Source organism: Carex rostrata, chromosome 15 (genome assembly GCF_964058835.1).
Source record: "Carex rostrata chromosome 15, lpCarRost1.2, whole genome shotgun sequence".
Lineage (NCBI taxonomy): Eukaryota > Viridiplantae > Streptophyta > Magnoliopsida > Poales > Cyperaceae > Carex > Carex rostrata.
In genome coordinates, this window is record NC_135932.1 from 9,422,637 (window position 1) to 9,446,543 (window position 23,907).

At 34.5% G+C, this 23,907-nt stretch overlaps 3 protein-coding genes across 7 annotated transcripts; 2 read left to right on the plus strand and 1 right to left on the minus strand.

Annotated features, from left to right (window-relative positions):
• Positions 1 to 2,961, plus strand: LOC144566882 (calmodulin-like). Its single transcript, XM_078316924.1, has 4 exons — positions 1 to 169; positions 1,356 to 1,513; positions 1,722 to 1,802; positions 2,640 to 2,961. The coding sequence occupies exons 1-4, from the start codon at positions 97 to 99 to the stop codon at positions 2,772 to 2,774; spliced, it is 447 nt and encodes a 148-aa protein (XP_078173050.1). The 5' UTR covers positions 1 to 96; the 3' UTR covers positions 2,775 to 2,961.
• Positions 2,962 to 4,572: 1,611 nt separating this feature from the next.
• On the plus strand, positions 4,573 to 8,309 carry DMC1 (DNA repair (Rad51) family protein). The gene is made up of 15 exons (XM_078316356.1): positions 4,573 to 4,618; positions 4,711 to 4,790; positions 5,358 to 5,449; positions 5,526 to 5,597; positions 5,710 to 5,748; positions 5,885 to 5,942; positions 6,058 to 6,103; positions 6,228 to 6,273; positions 6,358 to 6,419; positions 6,522 to 6,588; positions 6,884 to 6,976; positions 7,155 to 7,223; positions 7,328 to 7,406; positions 7,699 to 7,865; positions 8,039 to 8,309. Exons 1-15 carry the CDS (start codon positions 4,605 to 4,607, stop codon positions 8,081 to 8,083), a joined length of 1,029 nt encoding a protein of 342 aa, XP_078172482.1. The 5' UTR covers positions 4,573 to 4,604; the 3' UTR covers positions 8,084 to 8,309.
• A 172-nt stretch (positions 8,310 to 8,481) lies between these two features.
• LOC144566879 (kinase superfamily protein) lies at positions 8,482 to 20,153 on the minus strand. 5 transcript variants are annotated; one of them, XM_078316920.1, is made up of 19 exons: positions 19,689 to 20,152; positions 18,981 to 19,218; positions 18,563 to 18,671; positions 18,356 to 18,470; positions 17,538 to 17,802; positions 16,245 to 16,653; positions 15,987 to 16,137; positions 15,199 to 15,382; positions 14,673 to 14,871; positions 12,605 to 13,048; positions 12,435 to 12,492; positions 12,243 to 12,330; positions 11,852 to 11,923; positions 11,681 to 11,764; positions 11,417 to 11,560; positions 10,065 to 10,146; positions 9,267 to 9,367; positions 8,838 to 8,892; positions 8,482 to 8,727 (listed from the first exon to the last, which is right to left on the minus strand). In XM_078316920.1, exons 1-19 carry the CDS (start codon positions 19,978 to 19,980, stop codon positions 8,674 to 8,676), a joined length of 3,144 nt encoding a protein of 1,047 aa, XP_078173046.1. In that variant the 5' UTR covers positions 19,981 to 20,152; the 3' UTR covers positions 8,482 to 8,673. The 5 variants fall into 5 exon arrangements, 4 of the variants coding, with proteins under 4 accessions (XP_078173046.1, XP_078173045.1, XP_078173048.1 ...); XM_078316919.1 differs by having other exon boundaries at positions 18,344 to 18,470; XM_078316922.1 differs by having other exon boundaries at positions 9,267 to 9,349; positions 19,689 to 20,150.
• Between the last annotated feature and the right edge of the window lie 3,754 nt (positions 20,154 to 23,907).

The following is a 23,907-nucleotide window of genomic DNA, read 5'->3' on the forward strand; positions in this document are numbered from 1 at the left end:
ACCTTCCATTCTCTGATTCCCTCCTACTTCACAAAGGCTCATAACAAATCTTTCCCCATTTCCTCTAAATCTTTCTTTCGCAAAATAAAATTTTAAATGGAAACGCTAACACAAGAACAGATCGCTGAATACAAGGAGGCTTTCTCGCTCTTTGACAAGGATAATGATGGTATGTTGTTTTGCTTCTCTAATTATAAGTTCATTTCTTTTCATATTTTTACAAAAAAAAATACCTCAAAAAACAGCATACATAGAAGATATTGTGCTTGGAGAAATAGAGTGAATTAAGGTTGCCAATAGTGATAAGGTTTAGGAATAAAAGAGAAAAATGATATACAAAACAAAATAAAAGAAACAAAACATGCAATATAATGAAAATAGAAGGTTATTTTGCAAATACTTGCTGGAACTGTGTTTTCTTTCCCTGTGTGTATGCTGCAATATAAGAATTTATAATTTTAGATAACAAATGACAAACCCATGAACCAGAGATATATAACTCCTCTTGCCACTTTCCATCAAACTTAACCCATCTTTATAAAGCTCCACAAAACTTGTTAAATAAAACAAATATACATCTAACATAAATAATATTCGAAGGTACAAGTTTTATGAGATGAAGTAGTCTAAAATAATTACAAGTTCTTATAATAAATATTAGAATAAAACTGATGTATAAGTGTGAGATGGGTGGTGGGGGGGTTCCTTCTCTCCTTTATTGGCAATTTGCCAATAAGAACTAAATTATGGGTCCCAGCGCTTATTTCCTTTGGAAAATAATACTTTTTAGTTGATAAGTGATAGGCACAATGAATATGGACCAGTATTGACTCTGTCCAAGTCTTGGATACAATTCCATTGACCGACCCGGAAAACCAGGACGCGTTTGGCTGTTTTAAAATGTATTTTTTCGAAAAAAATAATATTAGAATTGAATCACGGTTAAAATAAAGTAATCCATGTTGTTCTTTTAACCTAACCTACTTAGTCGTTCTGATTTTAATTATGTTGTTCTTTTAAACTCTTTAATGAATCATTGACTTGAATACCATCTCTATATATGAATTAAATTAAATTTTTGATTCCACATATTTACCCAGTTTCTCTTGTTTTATTCAGGCGTCGTTAAGGACTAACAACAAATTACAGAATTGCAAACAAGCCTTTTTATCTTTCAAGTCGATGATTTTAATTATGATGCTCAGTTTAGATTGTACAACCTTTAAAATTACTAATATGTAAGAAGTTTGTCATATTATATTGTAGATGAGGTAAGTAAAAGCAAATTAAATTGAAAACAACAAAAATAAATGTATAGATAATTGTGAAGTGATAAAACAACAAATTATTTGTAGGATGCATCACAATGCACGAACTCAGGACGGTAATAAAACAACTTGGACAGAATCCAACCGAAGAAGATGTGCAAGAAATGATAAGAGAGGTCGATGCAGATGGAAACGGGACCGTTGAGTTCAACGAGTTCCTAGCTCTCATGGAAAGGAAACTCAAGGTTCATACTTACAAAATTATCAGTATATAGATTTACCAGTATATATTGCATTGGGTTGGGTATCTCAAATCAATCAATAGAGAAAACCCAAATTACAAGACAACATTCAAATTTTTAAATAATTTAGAGGTTTTGTCAGGAATTCCAAATATATAAAGGGGTTTTCTATAACAAAAAAAGTAATGTTTTAGTACTTTTGTGTTTGCAGGAAACTGACTCAGACGATGAGCTGAGAGAAGCATTCAGGGTGTTCGACAAGGATAACGATGGCTTCATTTCTTCTAGTGAGGTAAATAAATTTTGTAATTTTGCACAATCTTTCATGAATGGCAATTGACAAAATTAATTTATCATAATATTCTAACATTGATATTTTGAAAATCAGAAATACAGCGTCTTATTTTGATTGTTGACAGCTTACTATAACACTTTTTCATCTTGTAAATGTCAAAAGGAGAAAAAAGAAAAGAAAAGAGAGACAAGTTTAACCCAATGAAGGTTCAAATACATATATTGGAATCATGCCTTTAGTTTTTGTTTTCATCATACTGTTATTCTTAGGCGAGTCTTCGTATACCAGAATACAGATGATCATTAATTCATTATTGATTTGATCATACGGTTGTTATTTGTTAAGAATCAAGATTAACTAAACAGAGAAAACACTTGCTTCTCTCATTTTATTTAAAGTTTGTTATACATTTTTTTTAACCCATTATATTTAGTTTTCTAATATCATCATTAGGATGGTCAAAATCAAATTAGAATTTTCTTCATTAAAATGAGGAAAGAGTAGATTGGATAATAAAAGGGGGTACCATTTAGGTGGTTTGATTATTCTCACTTCTCATATGTACATTTAATTTAATCATCCAACAATTGATATACATGTGTTGCATCCAGGGACGGAGCCAGACTTTCAAGCTATGAGGGTCAAACTTGAATGGGGTTCCAATCATATAGAATTTTCATGCTATGTATGGGGGTCAATTTTACAATACCAATAATATTTTACTCTGAACTACGTAGAAAGCCATGTATAATTACAAAAATGTTGAAAATGAATGGGGGTCAATTAACCCCATTCACTTAACCTGTATTTGCCTCTGATTGCATCCTTTTATAGTTGAGGAGTGTCTTGATGAATTTGGGAGAGAACATAACAGATGAAGACGTGGATGAGATGATAAAGGAAGCCGATGTGAATGGCGATGGCCAAGTCGACTATGCCGAGTTCGTCAAAATGATGTCATATAGCTAATTAAGCTTCTCTCAAGCAAACTATCTTAATTTTTCTGTATTTTGTAAAATTCATTGTTTGATTATGTTTAATATGATTTCTCTGTTTTGGAATTGTAATCATTATCATTGATAGACTTCTGTATCAATTCATTACCATGATGATTTTTTTTTGTTACATTAAACTTCAATGGGACAGTTTGCTTAAACACGATTTATTTATTAAGACAGAATTTTGAAGATTGAAAAAAAAAATCGAATTGATATGATTCAGATGTTAATATTAGGTGAAATTTAGTTTTTGTTTATGTTAATCTCCTTGCTTTAAATTAAATTGTGCTATTCTGAGAAGTCATGATATGAAATAGATTTCAGGGATGTAAACGTAAAACAAAAGCATGGGTTAAACATTTTAACAGATCAGTTTTGGTTTGATGCAGCGCTGCATATGATTTGTGCGCTCCATGAAAGTCAAAACTGGTCTGTTAAGATCTTTACCCCCAAAAGCATTGCGATGGCACTGATGAGGAGTGTTGTATATGCGGTCGGACAGACGGGGTATCGCTAAACGGTTAATCGGTATGAGGTCAATCAATGAGAATTATGCGAACAATTTAACGTTTTTATTAAACTTATGTATATATATCATAATTTATTAAAACTAATTCATGTAACTCATTAAACTTATCAAATAAACTTAATTTAACTTAGTTCCACTATTATAACATGATACTACGTTAAGTATCTTCGTAACGGTTTGGCCACCGTTAAAACCGTTTTTTACAATACTGCTTATGAGTAATTTCCGAGTGTTACGTCAAATGCACCAAAATTGCACTTCTCGGAGCCTTGAGTGCGAACAAAGTAATATGTAGCTATGCCATCTAAATATTAAAATCTAATTCGAGAAATAAATTTGATTTTTTTTTTAAATAATTAGCTTTTCTAAAAGTATTTAATTAGCAACTTTTTAGAAAGCTACTTTGATCTGTTTGGACATCGTATTTCACCGGCATGTTGCTTAAATTCAGAACCCCATGCTCAATTGATCCTTATTATTTATTAGTTATGATACTATGTAACTAGTTTAATTTACCTCCATTCTTTTATAAGAAAAAAAAAAGAAAAATATATCTTGGTTTTATATCGAATGTCGATGCAATATAGTCATCACACCGAAAGCATGAAATTTCAATTATAAAAATTAACAATGGAATGATACAAATACTTTTACGAAAGTTAAATATTTTTTTATATTATCTGTATAACAACAAAGTATCACAAAATGTACTTCATTAGAAAATAAAAAGTAAATAACATTGATCCTCGTTATTTATACTTAAATCCGTCCATGCATAACAATATAATTCACCCCGAATAATTTAGAGTTGACAAGTATTAGGAATTAAAAATGGGATTTTTTTTTTTTTTTTGTAAATGAGGTATTAGCGTTCAAACTATCCTCTCCAGTTAATGAGTTGCGTGGACAGATAACTGTTGTCTGTGTTTCATCGTCATTTGTCAGTTGTCAGGTCCATCTCTGCGCCAAATGAAGCCGCGAAAGCAGAAATTAAAAACTTAAAATTGTCCATATCAGATTTCACAACGTAGTCTGCGCAGGGACCCATTAGTCAGTAGGTTACAAGTACGTACACCAAGCTCAACTAAAGATATCCGGATCTCTGGAAGCTGTTAATTCCGATTAAATTATCTCCTGGCGTCCGGTGCTATATATTAACCTCTCCGTCCCTCTCAATCTCAAATTCAAATCTGGTTTCTCTCTCTTATATCAAGAGCTCTCTAGTCTCTAGTCTCTACCACTCTATAAACGAATCTGTGAAGTCGTGTAGTCATGGTGAAACCGCAGTGAGTTCCTTCACTTCCCTCAATTGAGAAAATTGAGTCTCTGAACTTTGAAATTGAGTGTAACCTTTGCTCTGTTGCCTGCTTATGTCCAGATATGAAGATCAGGGACAGCTTCAGCTGGTGGATCCAGATGATATGGAGGAGGAAGATTCCTTCGAATCTATTGATAAATGTAAGATCGAGTCTCTTGTTTTCCTAATTAATCTACATTCTTTGTTATTTGTGGAATTTTAGCCTTCCCTATTGTTTTTCTTACCAGGCCATTGGATCTAAAGCATAGATCGCATTTTACTGATAGAACCTACTTTTTTAATCATATCATCAATTTTATCATATTTCACTTTCTTCTTATGGTTTCAGAATTTTTCACTGTGCTAACTTTGCTTTATGATAACACGATCATATCTCCATTACAGATATCAAGTTCTTCTATATTATACTTCGTTTAACCCTGTTTATTTTACCTCAACAATAGATCTTGCACTATTAATATACTATTCACTTGAATAAATTGCACATGTGAAGATTCTAGGTCATATAACTTGAATCTTTTTAAGAATTTCTCGTATCATTTCAATTAGATTATCACTTTTTATATAAAAGCTGCCATAAGTTTCCTTCTGCTATTGGAGACTAGTGTACGTAGAAGTCTTCATTCTATTGTAAGCTTATTATAGACAATGCAATTTGCAAATCTTGCATCTGATACGTCTTTACTCTTTAATTCTAATTTATACAGTGATCTCTCAAGGGATCAATGCTGGAGACGTTAAAAAGCTTCAGGATGCAGGGATCTACACTTGCAATGGCCTCATGATGCATACAAAGAAGGTATATACTGGAGTTCAATATATTTTGTTTTAGTGACTTTTGACTCAGTTTCCATTTTTTTTCTTCTCTTTTTTAGAGTTTGACAGGTATAAAGGGTCTATCAGAAGCTAAAGTTGATAAGATCTGCGAAGCAGCAGATAAAGTCGTGGTATAAACTTATTTACCTTAATTTGCCTTAATTTACAATAGCAACAGATTTCGTGTGATTCAATTTTAGCTTGATAATTTTCATCAACTTTTTTTGTTATGGCTCTTGGAAGAGTATGGGATATGTCACTGGAAGCGATCTACTTCAGAAGGTCAGCTTGATCTGTTCCACTGCCCAATGTGTTTTTTTTCTCATGTTTTCATTCATCTCCTTTACTTATCACAATGTTATATGAGTTGATCTAGTGATGCACCTTACTAAATGTTTTTTTTTTTTATTTACTGCAGAGAAAACAAATTGTTAAGATAACAACTGGAAGCCAAGCCTTGGATGAGTTGCTCGGAGGTAAATTTCTTCATTTAAACCAAAGTTTTTGTTTTCAATTTTAGTATTATCTATTTGCAACACACTGAAATGTTTGTATTGTTTCTATTATGATGCCAACTTGTGCCTTTGAAAGGTGGAATTGAGACGGCATCACTAACAGAGGCATATGGTGAATTTAGGTCAGAACCCTTTCTTCCAACTATTGATCTGGTTGCTCGAAAAGTTGTAAAGCCTTCATTAATATAAATCTAATACTCATTTCTTCATATCCATTGAATGCATTCTGTTTTGTACTTATATCAGATCAGGGAAAACTCAACTGGCACACACTCTATGTGTCTCCACTCAGGTTTGTCTGTTTCAAGCCCTTTTTAAATTCAAACATCAAAATTAAGCCAATGTATTAATAGGACAAGATTTTTTTTTTATTTAGCTTCCAACCAGCATGCATGGGGGCAATGGCAAGGTGGCCTACATTGACACTGAGGGAACATTGTATCCTTCTTAAAAGAGTTTTGATATAGCACTGCAGTATACATACAACATTTTATCTTTCCAAATCTTGGTTTTGTTGCATTCCTTAATGATGTAACTAAGTCGACCTGACCGGATTGTGCCAATTGCTGAGAGATTTGGTATGGATGCTGGAGCAGTGCTGGACAATGTAAGTACATCAGAACCAGATTTGATCTTACTTAATTCTATTTCTTCTTTTGGGAGTTCATTGAGAGGTAAATTGGTACACTACATATAGCAGATCAAAGTGAAAAAGAAAAAGGAGTGAAAATTAGAGTGACTTTGTTATATGGAACTCGTGATGTAATAGAGAACTAGGGTCTTTATGTCAATTATTTCAATATAGGACTGAATTTTTTTAATCACAATTTTAAAGATTAATGTCTTTATATTCTTTTAAAATCTTTTTGTTCTTCTCAATTTCCTCTGAAAAAAAAAAACAGATTATATATGCCAGAGCATACACCTATGAGCATCAACACAACTTGCTTCTTGGCCTTGCTGCCAAGATGGCTGAAGAACCTTTCCGTCTATTGGTGCGTATTCTACCTTTTATTTTGGATTTAAGTTTCATTATATACCAGACATTATAAGAGCCATACTTTTTCAGGACAGTCTGAATCTAAATTTTGGCCATCTTCTCTCTTCAGCAGTACTGGCTGTGGTAGTAGTTATGCAAAACAAGTGATGCTTTCGTTTGATTTTCAAATGCAGATTTTGGATTCGATAATTGCATTGTTCCGTGTAGATTTCACTGGTAGAGGAGAGCTGGCAGAGCGTCAGGTAATCATAATGTCATTTGCTCTTGCTCTCCATAACAGCAAAGAGTATTCTGTAATTAGGTTACCTTTTGGGTTAATTGGCTGTATTTTCTTTATATATTTCAGCAAAAGCTGGCTCAGATGTTGTCACGCATCACAAAGATTGCTGAGGAGTTCAATGTTGCGGTTTACATGACAAACCAAGGTAACAGCTGGATCTGAGTACTGCTATTTAAAATTTCGAATACACCCTTCTGAAATTTATAAATTTTAATCATCTAAAGAAAGCAAAGCCATAGTAATGAAGAGCTTCTAGAAAAGATTTCTACTGTTTCGACTTGTCTGTACCTTCTGGGTGGAAAATTTAAAAGAAGTTGGTAAATTTCATGAGACAAACCATTACTTGCATCTTTATGGAAATAAAAAGAGTGAAATTTATGAATACGTGTGTTCCATGTAATGGCTTGCCTTGATGATTTTTTTTTTTTTTTGAGCAGTTATTGCTGATCCTGGAGGAGGTATGTTCATAACTGACCCGAAGAAGCCAGCTGGTGGGCATGTGCTGGCTCATGCATCAACGGTTAGGATGATGCTAAGGAAAGGCAAAGGGGAGCAACGTGTGGCCAAGATCATTGATGCTCCCAACCTTGCTGAGGGCGAAGCTATATCCTTTTTTCAATCATTAACTTCTTAAATTGATGTAAAAGTGGAAAAAGGAAAGAAAAGCACCTAAAAAATTGATGTCTTAACATAATAACACGTAGGGTACCATGCTGACCTGATTTTGTATTGTAAGGTCTGGTAAAAGCCAGTTTTTCCTTGACAAAGTGAGTTTACATTTTTCAGATAACACCAGGTGGGGTCACAGATGCTAAAGATTGATCAGAATTTTTATCTCTTCACACTACTTAAGCTTACAGGAAATTTCCTAGTACACGTTGCCTGTCAATACAGATATACTTTCACAAAATATAGGACTAATGCACTAGATAGCAACTACTGATGCACGCGTTTTGGTTGTTAGTGACGGTAGTGAAAGCTCTCTATTTTTTTTCCTGTGTAATTTTCAAATTTGTTTAAATTCAATAGAAAAAAATTTGCAAGGGCCTGAGAATTTTCTCACGCGCAACTTTTGATTTAGTGATGTATATGGCTTGATTCATTGTTTCTTACCACTGAGAGTACTTGCGAGGCCGAAGAACCTCATTTTTTCTGAAACATAGTTCATGTACCTTTGCTTCGAGCCCAAAATACATAATGGGCCTTTTGGCTGCTATGACTAATTAAAAAAAATATATGAAAAATCCATGAAGTTGTATTAAAATGCTTACAAATTGGGGCTTAAAAAAAAAAAAGAAAAAAAAAAAGAATAAACAAATACGCACTATACACTAGCAACTAACAATTGATCTAGCAATTAGTCCTAAAATGTACAGCTATTTGTTAGCATTTGCTTTATCTTGGTGTCTACCTTAGCTCTTAAAGTATGGGTGATTTAATGCTTCATCTACAGTTAAACGGTCCTCCTACAAAAATTTACATTGAAAAGAAAATTGCAATAGTTAGCATGTGGAACTACTATGAAATAATGTTATAAGAACCATATAAAAAAAACTGGAAATGTATAAATGCTTACAGGATGCCAAACTAACAGCTGACGAGCCAACCTTAACGCCCAAATATTAGGAAAGCTGCGTAATTTTCAGATATCTTAATATTATCATCAAAATAATTGTCAAGGGAGGGTATAGGTTTTATGACAAGCATCCCAGAGAGAAAATTAAGCTTGGTTGATTTGCCAAAGAAATCTTCATTACTACATATGTATTTCCAAATTCAAAAAACTATGCAAATATGTGATAACTACAGTAACATGCTTAGAATATTAAATTCAATTTTTAAATATATAAATTTAACACTGGTGAGTGGTGACTACATTGAGTGTGGCTCACAAGTCATCACAATTGGTATACCAAACAGTTATGAAGATTTCTTTGGAAAATACAGTAAGTAAAATTAAAGTATTGGCACATAAAAATTGAAAGATACAAAGTTATATACAGACCCGAGTTTAAGGGGATCTCTCATCTTTACTTGTTGTGAAAATGACTCTTCAGAGCATTTCCAAGAAGCAGGAGAAGCGTCATCCTTATCAAAATTGAAAACCTTATTTTTAGTAAGGACTTGGCAACAGTTCAGGATTCTTACCATTTACAAGTTATAGTAACACGGATACTAGAAAACAAGTAACCCAGACCCCACTATAAGTGGTAAGAAATTGATGCTACCAGGTGATTATTAGGATTCTTATCAATAAAGGGCAGTTTCTCGGTACTTCCAAATGAAACCCAACAGGTGATTATATTTGCTACCAGGTCCCCACCACCCGCATGTTTAACATAAACAATGCATTAAAAATTGATTATGAACCTAAGGTTCATTATCTTTGTTTCTTTTTTAAAAGGACTCACTTCTGAAGATTTTTCATTTTTGCAACTAGTATATACTGGTTTTGAAACATCTTCAAAAGCTCGATATAACTTCATACTAATTAATGTGAGTTGCCTAATAAATTGATGCATCATTTACCATGGTTTTTTTCCTAGTTTATATGCAATTATTATAAATAAATTTGATTAATATCACAAGATTCACAGGCTTTACACAAGACTCTTACTAATGGACCCGAATTTCTTTGCAAATAACTAAAAATCCATAGCTAGTGCCTAGGGCCCACAAATTGCAAACATGAGAAACAGGGGGTCCTTTTTGAGAAACAGTCACTTTGTCGGCGTAAATTGCAAAAAAAAAAAAAACATCCATGAAATTGTTTTAGAAAAAATAGTGATAAGATTACACTCACATGCTCAAATGTGTGGCTCCCCTGATGATGATGTGAGGAAAGCCCAGGGATCAAAATACATAATTCCATATACGATCTCAGCCTAACATCATCAAAAGTAAATCCCATCTATCAGCACTCAATAATGTATTTTACCATAAAATAAAAAGAATAATAAAATAAAGTAAGTTAATCTAAACTTATCAATGCAAATTAAAACCAAAAGGTTACAATAAATGTCCTTTAAATAAAGTACCATCCATTTAGATGATAGCAAAGCAGTGTGAATTATGGGATCTTATCCAGGATTTCAGATCACTAAGTTCAACAATGGTACAGTAGCAGTGTGCACCACCACAACTATATAGCTGCAACTTTTCTCTTCTATTTTCCTATCTTTTCTTTTCTTTTGGGTTTTTCTCTAAGCTTATTTACTACCTGATAAAGCCACTGAGGCAATTGATTAGATACTCAACCCCAAATATTAAAGTGATCCATGGTATCTCTAACAAAAGGCAGACATAACCAGGAGGTGGAGAGTAACAAAGTTGTCCAAATTAACATGATGTCCTTTTGCTTTTCTCAAGTGGTCCTATAACTACTTTCTATTATATGAGATTGGATCTTACGAAACTTCATTACATAGCAAGGCATACCTATATCCTACATGATCAGATATTTTGAACATTCTAATCTGAGTCAATCATTGTTTGTTCGATAATGTTTGCAGTAGCACTCTTTTTTTGAAAATTTGGCGGTGGCTGCCAAGGGTTTACAGCATATTACACAAAACCTAAACAGGACATCATGTTATAGTTTGGACAGCATATTAAAAATGAAATCAATGCCGCATGTTGAAATTCAAATTTTTTATTTTGGTCTTTGACTAAAAGAAGGCCAGAAGCCCAGTATCTTTGATGATCACCAGTGAACTCAACCTCTCTAGGTTTGAATTTAGGACCTCACTATAGTGAGAATTTGCTAATCTACAGCTACACTGGTTGGAGCAAAAGAAATACAGAAATGATCCCATGTGTAACACATTTTATGCTTGGTCCCTGGAGTTTCAAAGTCTCGAGTCCCAAAAATTTGGTTCTTTATTGTATTATTTTGGTCTCAGCCTCCATTTTTCTAGTCAAAAGCATGTGAAAAAAGATTAGGTATAGCAATAGTGCAAAATTCAGTCATTCGGTGGATATTTTTCAGGAGAAAAAATATGCCCCGCACTCCATATATGTAACTAGCTCGGTGGAAGATTGCAGAAGAATACCCAATGTCACAAATTGGCAAGTTTAGGGGCAGGAATGGGGGCAAAACAGGAAATGGTGATATCTAGGAATAATTTGTGTAATTTACTTAAAAGAAAGCCTCACTTGCAGGCCAATTCACGTGTGCTCTCACCCCAGCCTTCAAGCTGCTGATCTAAGAGAGCTTGTGTACGGGCACTTAATTCAAATACATGAGGTGAACCCATTATCAGCTCTAACATCACAACTCCTATGCTCCACAAATCATACCTGTTCATCCATAATAAGTAAATTAAGTTAAGATGCTGTTTTGAAACAAAACAAAGAGCAGCATGAAGTCAAATAAACAATAAGATATATGTCTATGCATGAATGAATGAAATGACATACTTCATTCGCACATCATTTGGCACATGATACCAGGTAGTGTTGAGGAGTGCTTCGGGAGGTGTGTACTCAAATGTCTGTTCAGATCTGTTTAATCATACAATAAAATAATGATCTCTTACAGAAATATGTTGATATTCTTTTATCATACTAAATGTAGGAAAATGATCATACCTGGTTGGTCCATTACCATAAAGATGCTTCATGGTGAAATCATCTATGGCACTTCCAAAATCAATGAGGCGCCTAAACAGGTAAAGAAAGAAGTCACAAAACATTGCCCTTTAGCAAAAACACATGAACTTCCAACAAATCTAATGTAAAATTAAACTTAGCACTGTTAATTTTACAGTGACAACAATTTTGTGATATTCTATGCAAATCCGAATTTAACTAATGTTATAAACTTATAATGAAGTCCCAACTTTTACAAAATAAAAAATAGCAATATTCACGAGCATGAGAAGCTGAATATATGAACACTCAAAATGTCAAATATGCTATTTTAAATCAAAAGGCAAACAAGAAGAAAATAATAGAAAAGTAAAGTATGTCAAAAAGGTACATATGCAAGTTCTTTTTCTTTTCTTCATCTGGTATTTCTCTGGAACACTTGCCAGTCTTGAGATCTTCAAAACAGATGATCATGTTCTCTTCAGAGAAACAAAAAAGTGTATGTCATGAGATTTTATCTTCAAGTTTAGAAAAAAAGGACAACAAAAATACAACATTGTACTCAGCACAATTCGTAGATTACCTGGTTTGATGTCTCTATGAGTGATGTTCCGGTCATGGCATGCCTTGACAGCCATTAGCTACTCAAGTGGAAAAAGAAATCAGAAATACCAAATACAAAATGTGAGTTGAAAAGGTTGAAAAGAAAACGAAGAAAGAAAAATTAACAATAATATATATATATATATATACCAACTGATATAACAGATCTCGCATCTGTTTCTGACCTTCATTGGTGGTCCTCAGCCAATACCACCACTTAGATGGCCGTACCACCTTCACATACTTGGCCTTCTCTTCCCTTTTATCATCACCTGTGATATCCCTCATTTCCTCAGCTGTATACACCATTTTCGAGAGAGAGATCCCCTCGTTCTGAAACACAAGCCAGATTTCATTTGATTTTGAAACAAATGATTCCACAAACCGAGCTATGTGTTTCAGACCTTCTTCCCCTTCATTTACTTTTTTACTATAGTTAACCGCAAAATTGTAGGATGGATTATAGATATTATTATATCCTGAATATTGCTCATCAACTAACAAGCAATCAAGAGATTTAGAGGCATTTGAGAAGAGCTCGCCAAAATACTTCTCACGGATTCCGCTGATATAAGCTGCATTTCCTCTCTCAACCTAATCACAGAAATGATTAAAATATAAAGTTAGAATTGGCTTTTAAAAATATGCAAAGATAAGTAATCTTTGACATCCATGGTAGCACTTTGAAGTGAGCAAACATTCAGCAGTAGCTATTCAACAGGCTAGTTGCAGAGCCAAAATACAACTAAATTTTTTAATAACCATTGCTTTTGGAAGTATTACTTTATCTAGCAAGGTATTAGTTTTCAGCCAAAATACGACTCTTAACCACCAAAGGGGCTGATATTTTTTGCACCAGCCTGGCTTAGAGCACCTAGTTGATTAAGAAATCAATCAGCTTAGAGCCTGTTCGATTTTGGTGTTTTAAGAAAAGCTTTGATAGTTTTCCAAGATCGTAGTTTTAATTAACTCAGAGCTGCTCAATGCACATCTTGCAAAATCATGGTTTGCTGTCGCAATCTAGAGAAAACCAAGCAAAAGCAGGAAAAGTGAGGTTCTTTTTTACCAGTTCGATTGGATTTTCGCTGGCTTTGGCTTGGCTTCAATAGATATACACATTTCTCTATTATAAGTATCACAGAAACAACATGGTACCGCTGGAAGGAAATGAACAAGAGAATTTTTCACATGCTAACTACACCTCCCATTGCCCAAGCAAAGATAGCCAGGGACAAGGAAGAATGGATGATTAATAATGCATAACGACAGATTAGTATGTTGTATTTTTTTACACTGATGTACATAAATTTTTGTTTTACTTCTTTAATTAAATTTAATCAGTAGACGATTGCCGGCTAGAAAGGTACCATAGAATGTTATACAATTTTCCTTGAAAGTGTTATTTTATCTTCTACAGCACTGCCGCTCTCTCTCTCAGCCAAAAAGGACATTTGCACAATAAACAAAGGAGGGCCCCGACATGATCTTCTTCTCCTTTGATAAAACACTTTTTTTACTCTTCCTATTCTTTTGTTTCTGAGGGTTTTTAAATCTTGGTTTGCCATAGGTATATTTTATATGGTTTTGCAAAATTATGGGACTGAATGGGCCCTTGCTATTGGAATCTTTTTTCACCCAGCTAGTTAGGTCATCCAGGTCAGTACTCATGTGCCAACCATCCCCATTATAGACTTGAAAGTTTTGTCATATAAAAGTTTAAAGTCCTTATTAATCTATGTCATTCAATTAAAATAATTGAAAAAAATATAAAATCCCAATTAATTGCAAGGTATCTATGCATAATGTATTTTTTTTATAAAAAAATAGTGGCCCTTGGTTTACCACCGATTATGTTGAAATCGTTAACTTAATATACAAAAAATGGTTCAGTTAATAACAACTGTCCGAAGCAAAAACAAAGAAACTCCCCTTCTGTCCAATACAGCCTAAGTAAAAAAAAAAAAAAGTTTGCTAGGTTATATCCAGAGAGAAATAGGATGGAATGCCACCATAACTTTGGAGTTTGGACCATCCCAACCAGATAATAGGTTATATCTAGATGACCACTTCTGACACAAGGTTGCTAGGTTGGCCTGACCAACTAATCTTTTCAAATATAAAAGTTTGGCAACTATATAAAACCAATCAAACTTCTTCGTCACTCTTAACCTCAGAATCCAAAGATGTTATTTTTTTCATCAAAGCAATTAGAACGTACCATTATGCGCTTTAGTATGAATAAATCTCCTTCCGTGAGATTGGTAAAACAAATTCCACTAGATATATTATTGTTTGAGCTGTGCGAATAATGCTGGGACGAGTTACTTAGCTCGTCCATATCTTGTGAGCAGCTCCAATGAAAGGCTAACCAAACTTCACCATAGGACCCACGATCGAATTTTCTCTTCAATTTATACCTTAAATTAAACAAAAACAGTTGTTTACTCTTTTTATACAGTTCCATCCATGAACCTTCAAAATAGTACCATGTAGTATCAATATCAATAATGCACAATCATGAATTCTCTCTCTGGTGGAACTAGGTAGGAAAAAAAATTGGTACATGAGGGAGAATATTACTTTGAAAAATATTATAACAAGGAAAGCAAACAACCACACACAGCATAAAAAAAATATAATACACTAGCAAAAGAAAGCACAAGGCTGGTTGTACAGTATACCAATCCCAGCAATTTTAGGCTAGAAATTTTTGTTCATTTAATTTTTACTGACAACGTGAATACCTGAAGTCAGGTGTATCATAATCAAACTCTGATGAAGCATTGGATTTGGTGTCTGCGTCTGGAACAGAATCGAGAAGACCAATGAACTTTCTAAATGCCTCTGGATTCCTGCAGTGGTCTTTTGTTTCATCTTGAAGGTAAAAGAACCAGCAAAAGTCATTATCCTTGTATACCTCTAGGGGATCTGATCTCAGCCATCAAAACAAAAAAGAAAATTATACATCGATGCCAGAGTATCAGAACCGAGGGGTCCAGGCAGGACAGTTCAGAGTTTTGATTGATTTAAGGACAGGTTGCCTCATGTCAGCTAAACAATTTGGATCAGGTCATCTCTGGTTTCAGGTTGACATAAGTTTATTTTTCAGGCTGTTGAGGCATTTCTCGTGGTTGCAGGAAAAATAAATCTGGGTTTCCATACATTTCTGCCTGGTGAGGTTTGGGTTTAGATAAGTTTGGTTGAGTCACTCAGCCTTTGGGCTCTGGAAGTATGAGCCATAACATAGCAATTAAATATCAAACCAGACTGTAACATCTCACCAGTAATACCTCACAAAATCAATAGTAAAAACTTTGTGTAATATTTTTAATAATTTTTATGTACTACATCTAATTTTTTGGGGTAGTCCCCAAAAATTCCATTCTTTGTCTCTTTCTTTCTCTTTCATCTTAATTGTGGGAGAGGTTGGATTCAGCTCAAATACCCCAAAAACATAAGATTAGCAATTTTAAATTCAAGCCTACTCAGAACTTTAAACCTACAAACAGAGAAAAAGCAAAGAAACACCTACTATTGTTGACAAAAGCAGACTCAGATCTGAGAAATGAGTCATGAATGACAACACTGTTATAATCCTCTGGGTCACGAAATATGTAGTCAGAGTACTCATCAAGACTCTCAGATAAGTAGAAGCAACCCAACCCTTTATTTTTTGCTTCAATCTGCAAATACCAGAATCTTTGCTTCAACTCCAACACAAATTTTGTAGAAATATGACAGTAATTAGTTCATTGAGCCAATTTACTACATATGAGATTTAGCATCATACCAATGAACGGTGAAACCTAGCAGTCATAAGGTCATAGTAATCCTTTTCAAATATACTTCCATAGTTGGCATCATTTCCCTGAGTTGCCTGTAATTTAATAGCTGGATTGTCAATTACTTCTTCAACACGATACCTGTATCCACTGACCGGCAACAGAGGCACAACCACAGCCGCAACATTGTCCATGGTACCTCTCTCAAGGGCATGAGTCAATAGCAACTCAGCCAGATTGGTCGATGAAATGCCCTCTTGTATCATATCCAGTCTAACTTTCTCTTGAAATAATATATCACATGCATCTTGTGTTGTCAATTTTTCAACGACTCCATCAGAGGTAGCTACCAAAAAAGTATCATTTCTTGAAATAGATCGCCAACCTGCCACCTCAGGTGTTGATATCACACCATACCTAGAAAAACAATACAAATTATCACAAGCAATTAAAGATTCACTTATAAAGCCCCAAGTAGAAAAATACAAATGTGCTAAGAAGGCTGAAATGTTAAATTCACTTGATGTTCAGCTGGACCACACAGTATGTAGTACAGCTGGCAGATGTTTCCCAATAAAATTAGAAATAGCAAAGAAAATGACCGCAGAATCTGAGTGTGGGTCCTCCATTAAAAATACTTCAGTACAGTACTGCAGGTGCTGGTACAAAGAGCACCTTAACAGTCGAGGGTGTTTATTAACATTATATATTCTGTACAAAATGTTTTTTATATGAAATAAATGCAACATAGCATATTGCTCTATTTGGGTTGATGATGAAAAATTTTAAAATGTTACCGTGAAATGATCACAGGATAATATAAGGTTCATATACAACACCAAATACTTCGTCACATTAGCAAATAGTGTCAAATAATTCTTGGTTCACAGCTACCGTTGAGGAGTTAACTCCAAGTCGCTGAATAACATGATTTAAGATATTTGCATCTAGCTCTTGATCATTCGAACAGGTAATAGTCTAGCTAATTCCCATTAAATATTAACAACTTTTGTCTTGACACTACTAAATTTTATGTTCTTTATTCCACTGAGTACAAGTTGGGAACTAAATTTATATTGAACTAATTTTAGATGTAGGGTTCCAATAGTCATCAATTAGATTTGGCTAAGAAAATCAAAATGCTAGGACAACTAACTAATTCCTTTATCAGGAGTTTTGCAAAAACTATAAAATAGTGAATGTCAATTGAAAATATTGAAATGTTGCAGTACTGAGAAAGATTGATATAATTGCAAAAAAAAAAAAAAGCAAATTAAATAAAGTTAATTAAGAAGTCTAACTGCTTATGATACACATCACCAATAGCTCTGGAGACCGCCAGCTGGTCATTGATCCGGACCACACCAGCCCACTCAGTGACATTCCCACCGGCAGCCTCAACCCGTCTTCTTTCGTCCTCTCTGTCAGGATGGTGGTCAAAGGTCAACTCTTTGACATGACATCTTGATTCTATCTCACCGCCATTGGATGCAATCTCACTATTTGAAGTTCGAAACTGTCGTCTCTTAATTCTGTTTCTCCTATCCAATGCCAGCCGTCCTTCAGCTGTATAGATAATGATTAAATGAGATTTCTTTTCCATATTAAACATAAACATTGCCTCATTGGAGAAAACTCCACAAAAAATAAAAATAAATACTAATCAACTTGCAGATAACTGATTCCGTATGAGAACAAGATAAGATGGCAGATATAAGTCATGAAAAATCTCTAGTGGAGAAAAGAAAAAAATGATAATAGTTTCTAATTCCTGAGATATTGTATTAGGAGTTTTGGCAGGAGAAAGGATAAAATCACCCTTGTTCACATGTGTACACCAGAAACCAGCTTTGATTTTGGGAATAAGCACGAAATTATGGTTCCCCTGGAACTAGCTTTATATTACAGATAGATAGATAGATAGATACAGAGAGAGAGAGGAGAATCTACTTCTTCGTTTGAAGTTTTACTCGCAACTTGATCTTGAGAACCAACGAAACAAGGGTTGACAGTGTAAAAGTTTCTATGGAATTAAGCCCTCTATTCCATTTAACAAATGTTTTTTTCTTAAGTAGTGCGTAAAGCCGTAAAGTCAATAAAGTGAGACCTTTATCATAACCTTCTGAGCACATAAATGCCTTCGAGTCACCTACATTGGCAGCTAGATACTGACCATCAGCTACAAGGACTACAGCAGCCGTGGAACCAGACTTAATACCATTCAACAGAGCCTCCTGCACAAATTAAAAACAATGGCATATTTATAAATTTGGATAGCATACAAAGAAGGCTCTAAATTATTTTAAGAACCACAACAAGCACTTACCTTGGAGAAAGTTGAGTCAATATCATGAATTGCTTTCACCAAAGATTCCTTTAGAATCTCCATGTGAAATGAATCCTCAAAAACATTCGTTAACAAAAGTCCATCCAACCTGCAATTCGTTATCAATACTTCAAAAAAAAAAGATGGAGGACTGTCATTTATAAACGTTTAAGGATGCATGCAATCATATGGATCCTCTTATTTTCTTCTGTCTTGTGAAATTTGCAATGGAACCTGACATTGAATTCATTTTTCTGCATGTCTTTTTATTTTTCATATAGCAGCTTTTCTATTTGGTTATGATTATTTCTCGCTTTTCTTTTTCTAAAAGCACCAAAACAAAGCTAGAGAACAAATGCTACAGATACAAAACATTTATCATAGATACTTTGTACTATGAGCAGAATGAAATATGCACCTTTCTTTGTCTATACATCCATAGGGCTGCAACTGATTGAGAAGCTCCGCATCTTTAAATGTCAACCTTCCATTCAATTTTTCAAGTGTGACAGAATATAGGCCATCCAGTTGAAAATATACATGCAATAAAAAATATTCCATTAATAGCTTAGATGCCATTTCACTCGCCTCAGCTCCATTATGCCCGTCAAATATTGCTATTATTCCAACATCAACCTCCTTGATTATCATTTTTCCTGCCAATTGAATTATGGCATGAGATGACACTAAATTATCTAGATGACATCATTTAAAATGATAGTTTCAGCTTTGCATTCTTTTGGAAAAGATTTTACAAATATGGGAAGTACTTTCGATTTCAAAGAAGGAAGGCATTCAAATCCAAGAGAAATTAATGTCTTTAGGGGGGATTATTTCCAACATACAGTACATAGAAAGAATAAGCCTAGATTAATATATCATTGCACATCATACAGTACAGATGTGTAGAACTGGTACAAAACAGGTACCACACAGTTTCTTAAGAGCAACAATTATGGCGATAATGTATTGATGCACGTATAAGTTTGAAACACTGATTGGTGCCCTACTAGCAGTGAAATTCAGATCATTTATTATTCAATCAATTAGAAATAACTTACAATCATTTCATCCAAAAAGTACTGTTAAGCATAAAAAACAGTTTAGAAGCATGAATAGCTCGCACCTCTATCCTGACCCAAGCTGAGAAACGGAATACGGAGGCTGAGTTCACAGACAACACGGTCCTCTAGATAACGCCTCCTTCCCTGGTTAACCGCCATGTGGCATCCCGGTGTCGATTGCCGGAAACGGGCGGAGGAGGGGAGGATCCAGCGGGGGCACTTGGGGGACTGGAACACGGCGGGGGCGCCGCCTTCTCTGTACACCGCGAGGCAGTTGGGGGGCTCGGAGGAGACGGGAAGAAGAAAGGGGAAGAGGAGAAAGAGTGAGATTAGGAAGAGGAGAGAAGATGGCATTGGAAGTGGGAAAGAAGAAGTGTTTGCCAGAAAGAAAGGGCGAGGAGAAATATTGCGATCATATATCAGTTTGGCGCACCGTCGCAGCGAGCGACGAGGCGGAGAAGTCCTGCCGCGCTCGGCGTGCGGTGTTTGCCGAGTCCCGATTTTGTAAGAAATCGAAACCCAACTGCCTTGCGGTTTGCGGTGTACACAGAAGACGGCGCCCCCGCCGTATTGCAGGAAATAAATCTGCTGTGATTCTAAAGGGATCGCAGGACCCTGTGATTCCAAATCCAGCCTTTCACTTTTTGGAATGCACAAATCTCAACAACACTTTTTATGCACGAATCTCCAGACAGATAAATGAATGAATTTGGAATAACAGAGTCCTGCGATCCCTTTAGAATCACAGCAGATTTATTTCCCGTATTGTAGCCCTTGGGCACTGTAAAGAAAATTGCATATTGATAGAAGTAAAACTACTGATGTTCTTAAGTTCATCATTTTTTTTTGTTAACTCTCTAAAATCTATCTAGCTTCAGATGATGAATCTAAATGTTTGAAATCTGTTTATTCAGATGTGTCTATACGTAAAAAAAAAATTAATTTTAAAATTAGTTTTGCATAGAGTCAATTAGTTAAAAAATACTAAAAAAATAAATATTAAAACTAAATTATTAACCTTCTAATTTTAACTTCTTGATTTTATACTAAATTAATTTGAATATTTAAAATTTTCACATTTACACATCACTCATAAAATAGATGAGTTTCAATGATTCAAATTCATCATTTAAAACCGATTCAATGAGCGAACACCCTGGTTCTACTCTATTGATAGATAATATTCTGTTAATATTTAAGAAAATTGCATATTGATAGAAAACTATTTTTTCTTTAGATAGATACTTTAGAGTTAGATAAATAAATGTATATTGATAGATTGTGAACAATATAATAATTTGATTGAAATAAACAAAGGGAGGGAAGGGCGATTCATGGGAGTGATTGTGTTCTTGTTCTTTGTTATATTATTATAATAATTTTGACATGGTATCAGAGTAGTGATTGATCCGAAAACCTCAACATTCCAAAACCTCACCAATAATCTCTCCCTTTTGACATGGTATCAGAGCTAGTTCTTACTCCTCACGAGATAAGAACACAGCATCATTGTTGGAAAAATTAACACAATTTGTTGCACTACAACAAACCCAAATTATGGCCATTCAACTCGCTGGTGTGAATTCGGCTCAACTAGAAACAGGTTTTCAGCAAGGGATTCATGGTGTAGTTTAGGCCAAAACCAGCAATGGGTCTGGATCTATTGCCCTTCATGCTGCAGGTAGTTCCAGCAACTCGGGTAACAGAGAATGGGTCATTGACTCAGGAGCTTCCGACCACATGACATATTCTGAAAAAGACTTTATGGTAAGAAAGAAAACCAAAAAGGATGGTATTTTTAATGCGAATGGAATCGCGTATACGGTAAACGGGGGCAGGAGATGTACAGATTTCTAAAACTCTTACTCTTAAAAACACCTTGCTAGTGCCATCTTTATCTACAAAATTGATTTCTATTGGACAGTTAATAGAAGAACGAAATTGTGTAGCTCTCATGTTTATTCTTTTTACCGATGACTGTACACGGATAACATGGCTTTATTTACTTAAAACTAAGGATGAAGTAAAGAAAGTATTTCAAGATTTTTTTAACATGATAAAAACTTAGTTTGAAAAAGAGATAAAAGTTGTCAGAAGTGATAATGGGACATAATATGTAAATAAAAATTTGCATAATTTCTTTAAAGATAAAGGGATTATACATGAGACCTCATGTGTGGGAACCCCTCAACAAAATGGAATAGCATAGAGGAAAAATAGGCATATTCTTGAAACCGCTCGGTCAATATTGTTTGAGAGTAATATGCCCCCGATTTTTTGGGATAATGTTGTATCGTTTGCAATTTATGTGATTAATCGTACACCAACCCGAGTGCATGATTACAAAACACCTCTTCGAATGTTATCATCTCATATTAGAATTCCATCTATTTTAAATTTACCTCCTAAAATTTTCGGATGCATTTCATATGTGCATGTTCAAAAGAATTTTCGGTCCAAATTAGAACCTTATGCACAAAAATGCGTTTTTTTTTATTCAGTACACATCAAAAAGGATATAAATGTTATAATCCAAACACAAGAAAATTCTTTACAACTATGGATGTCACATTTTTAGAAGGTGAATATTTTTTTAAACAAACCGAAAGTCCAATTCAGAAGGAGAATCGGGTAGAATTGGATTTCTCTAATTTATATTTCTTAAGCTGTCCTACCTCAAATATACCTTCTGCCGAAAATCCACTTACTGCCGAATCTGAATATGAAAATCAAGCAATAAATATGCACCCTAATCCTCATGAAAATCAACCAAATCAAAATATTGCCGAATTTGGAAATCAACCAAATCAGATTCATGACCCAACTCGAGTTATCTAAACATATCCAATTCGGGTAATCCAACCTGACCTAATACGGGTCATCCAAACTGAACCGAATTTCTGAATATTCCAGAGGTAAGTGCTCCTAACACTCTCTATAAATTACCATCAAGAAATAACCGAGGAAAACCACCAAAACAGTACGTTCCGGAAGATGGAACAAGTGAGGAAGTAAGATATCCCATTGCTGATTATACAACCACTGAAAAATTGTCAGAACCTCTGAAAACCTTTGTGAACCAAATATCTTCGGTAAATGTACCAGAAAAAATAGAAGAAGCGTTAAAAGACCATAATTGGGTAAAAGCAATGAAAAAGAAATGGATGCATTAGAGAAGAATGGTACTTGGAAATTAGTAACATTACCAGAAGGGAAGAAAACAGTCGGGTGCAAATGGGTATATACTATAAAATACAATGCAGAGAGAAAAATTGAGAGATACAAAGCAAGATTAGTTGCAAAAGGATATACACAAACGTATGGTGTTGATTTTCAGGAAACATTCTCACCCGTTGCAAAACTAAATTCTGTCAGAGTTCTTTTATCTCTTGCAGCAAATCTAGATTGGCCACTACATCAATTTGATGTTAAAAATGCATTTTTGCATGGTGATCTGAAGGAGGAGATTTACATGGATATCCCACCTGGTTATTGGTACCCGGAAACAACTACGAAAGTATGTAAGTTGGAGAGAGCACTCTATGGGTTGAAACAATCACCAAGAGCATGGTTCGGTCAATTTTGTCAGGCAATAAAAGGTTATGAGTACACCCATAGTGAATCTGACCACACGATGTTCTTTAAGAAATGTCGAGGTAAGATATCTGTGTTAATAATATATGTTGATGATATGATTATTACAGGAGATGATCATATAGAGATAAAAGAATTAGAAGCTAGATTGTTAAAAGAATTTGAAATGAAAAATTTGGGTGGTTTGAAATATTTTCTTGGAATAGAAGTATCACGCAACAAAGAAGGTATATTTCTCTCTCAAAGAAAATACATACTTGATCTTCTAACTGAAGTTGGGATGATAGATTGTAAACCAGCCGCTACACCCATGGTTCAAAATTTGAAACTGGACATAAACCCACATGGAAAATCCGAAAATAAGGACAGGTATCAGAAATTGGTTGAAAAATTAATTTACTTGTCTCATACTAGACCTGACATAGCTTATGCAGTGAGTGTTGTTAGTCGATTTATGCATTCTCCAAGCAGAGAGCACATGGAGGCAGTAGTAAGAATCCTGAGGTTTCTGAAGGGTGCACCTGGAAGAGGAATATCTTTTCGAAAAAACCAACACATGAATATAACCGGTTACTATGATGCTGACTGGGCTGGATGTGTGGTTGATAGAAGATCTACCGCTGGATATTTCACCTTTGTAGGTGGAAACTTGGTAACCTGGAAGAGTAAAAAACAAAATGTAGTGAC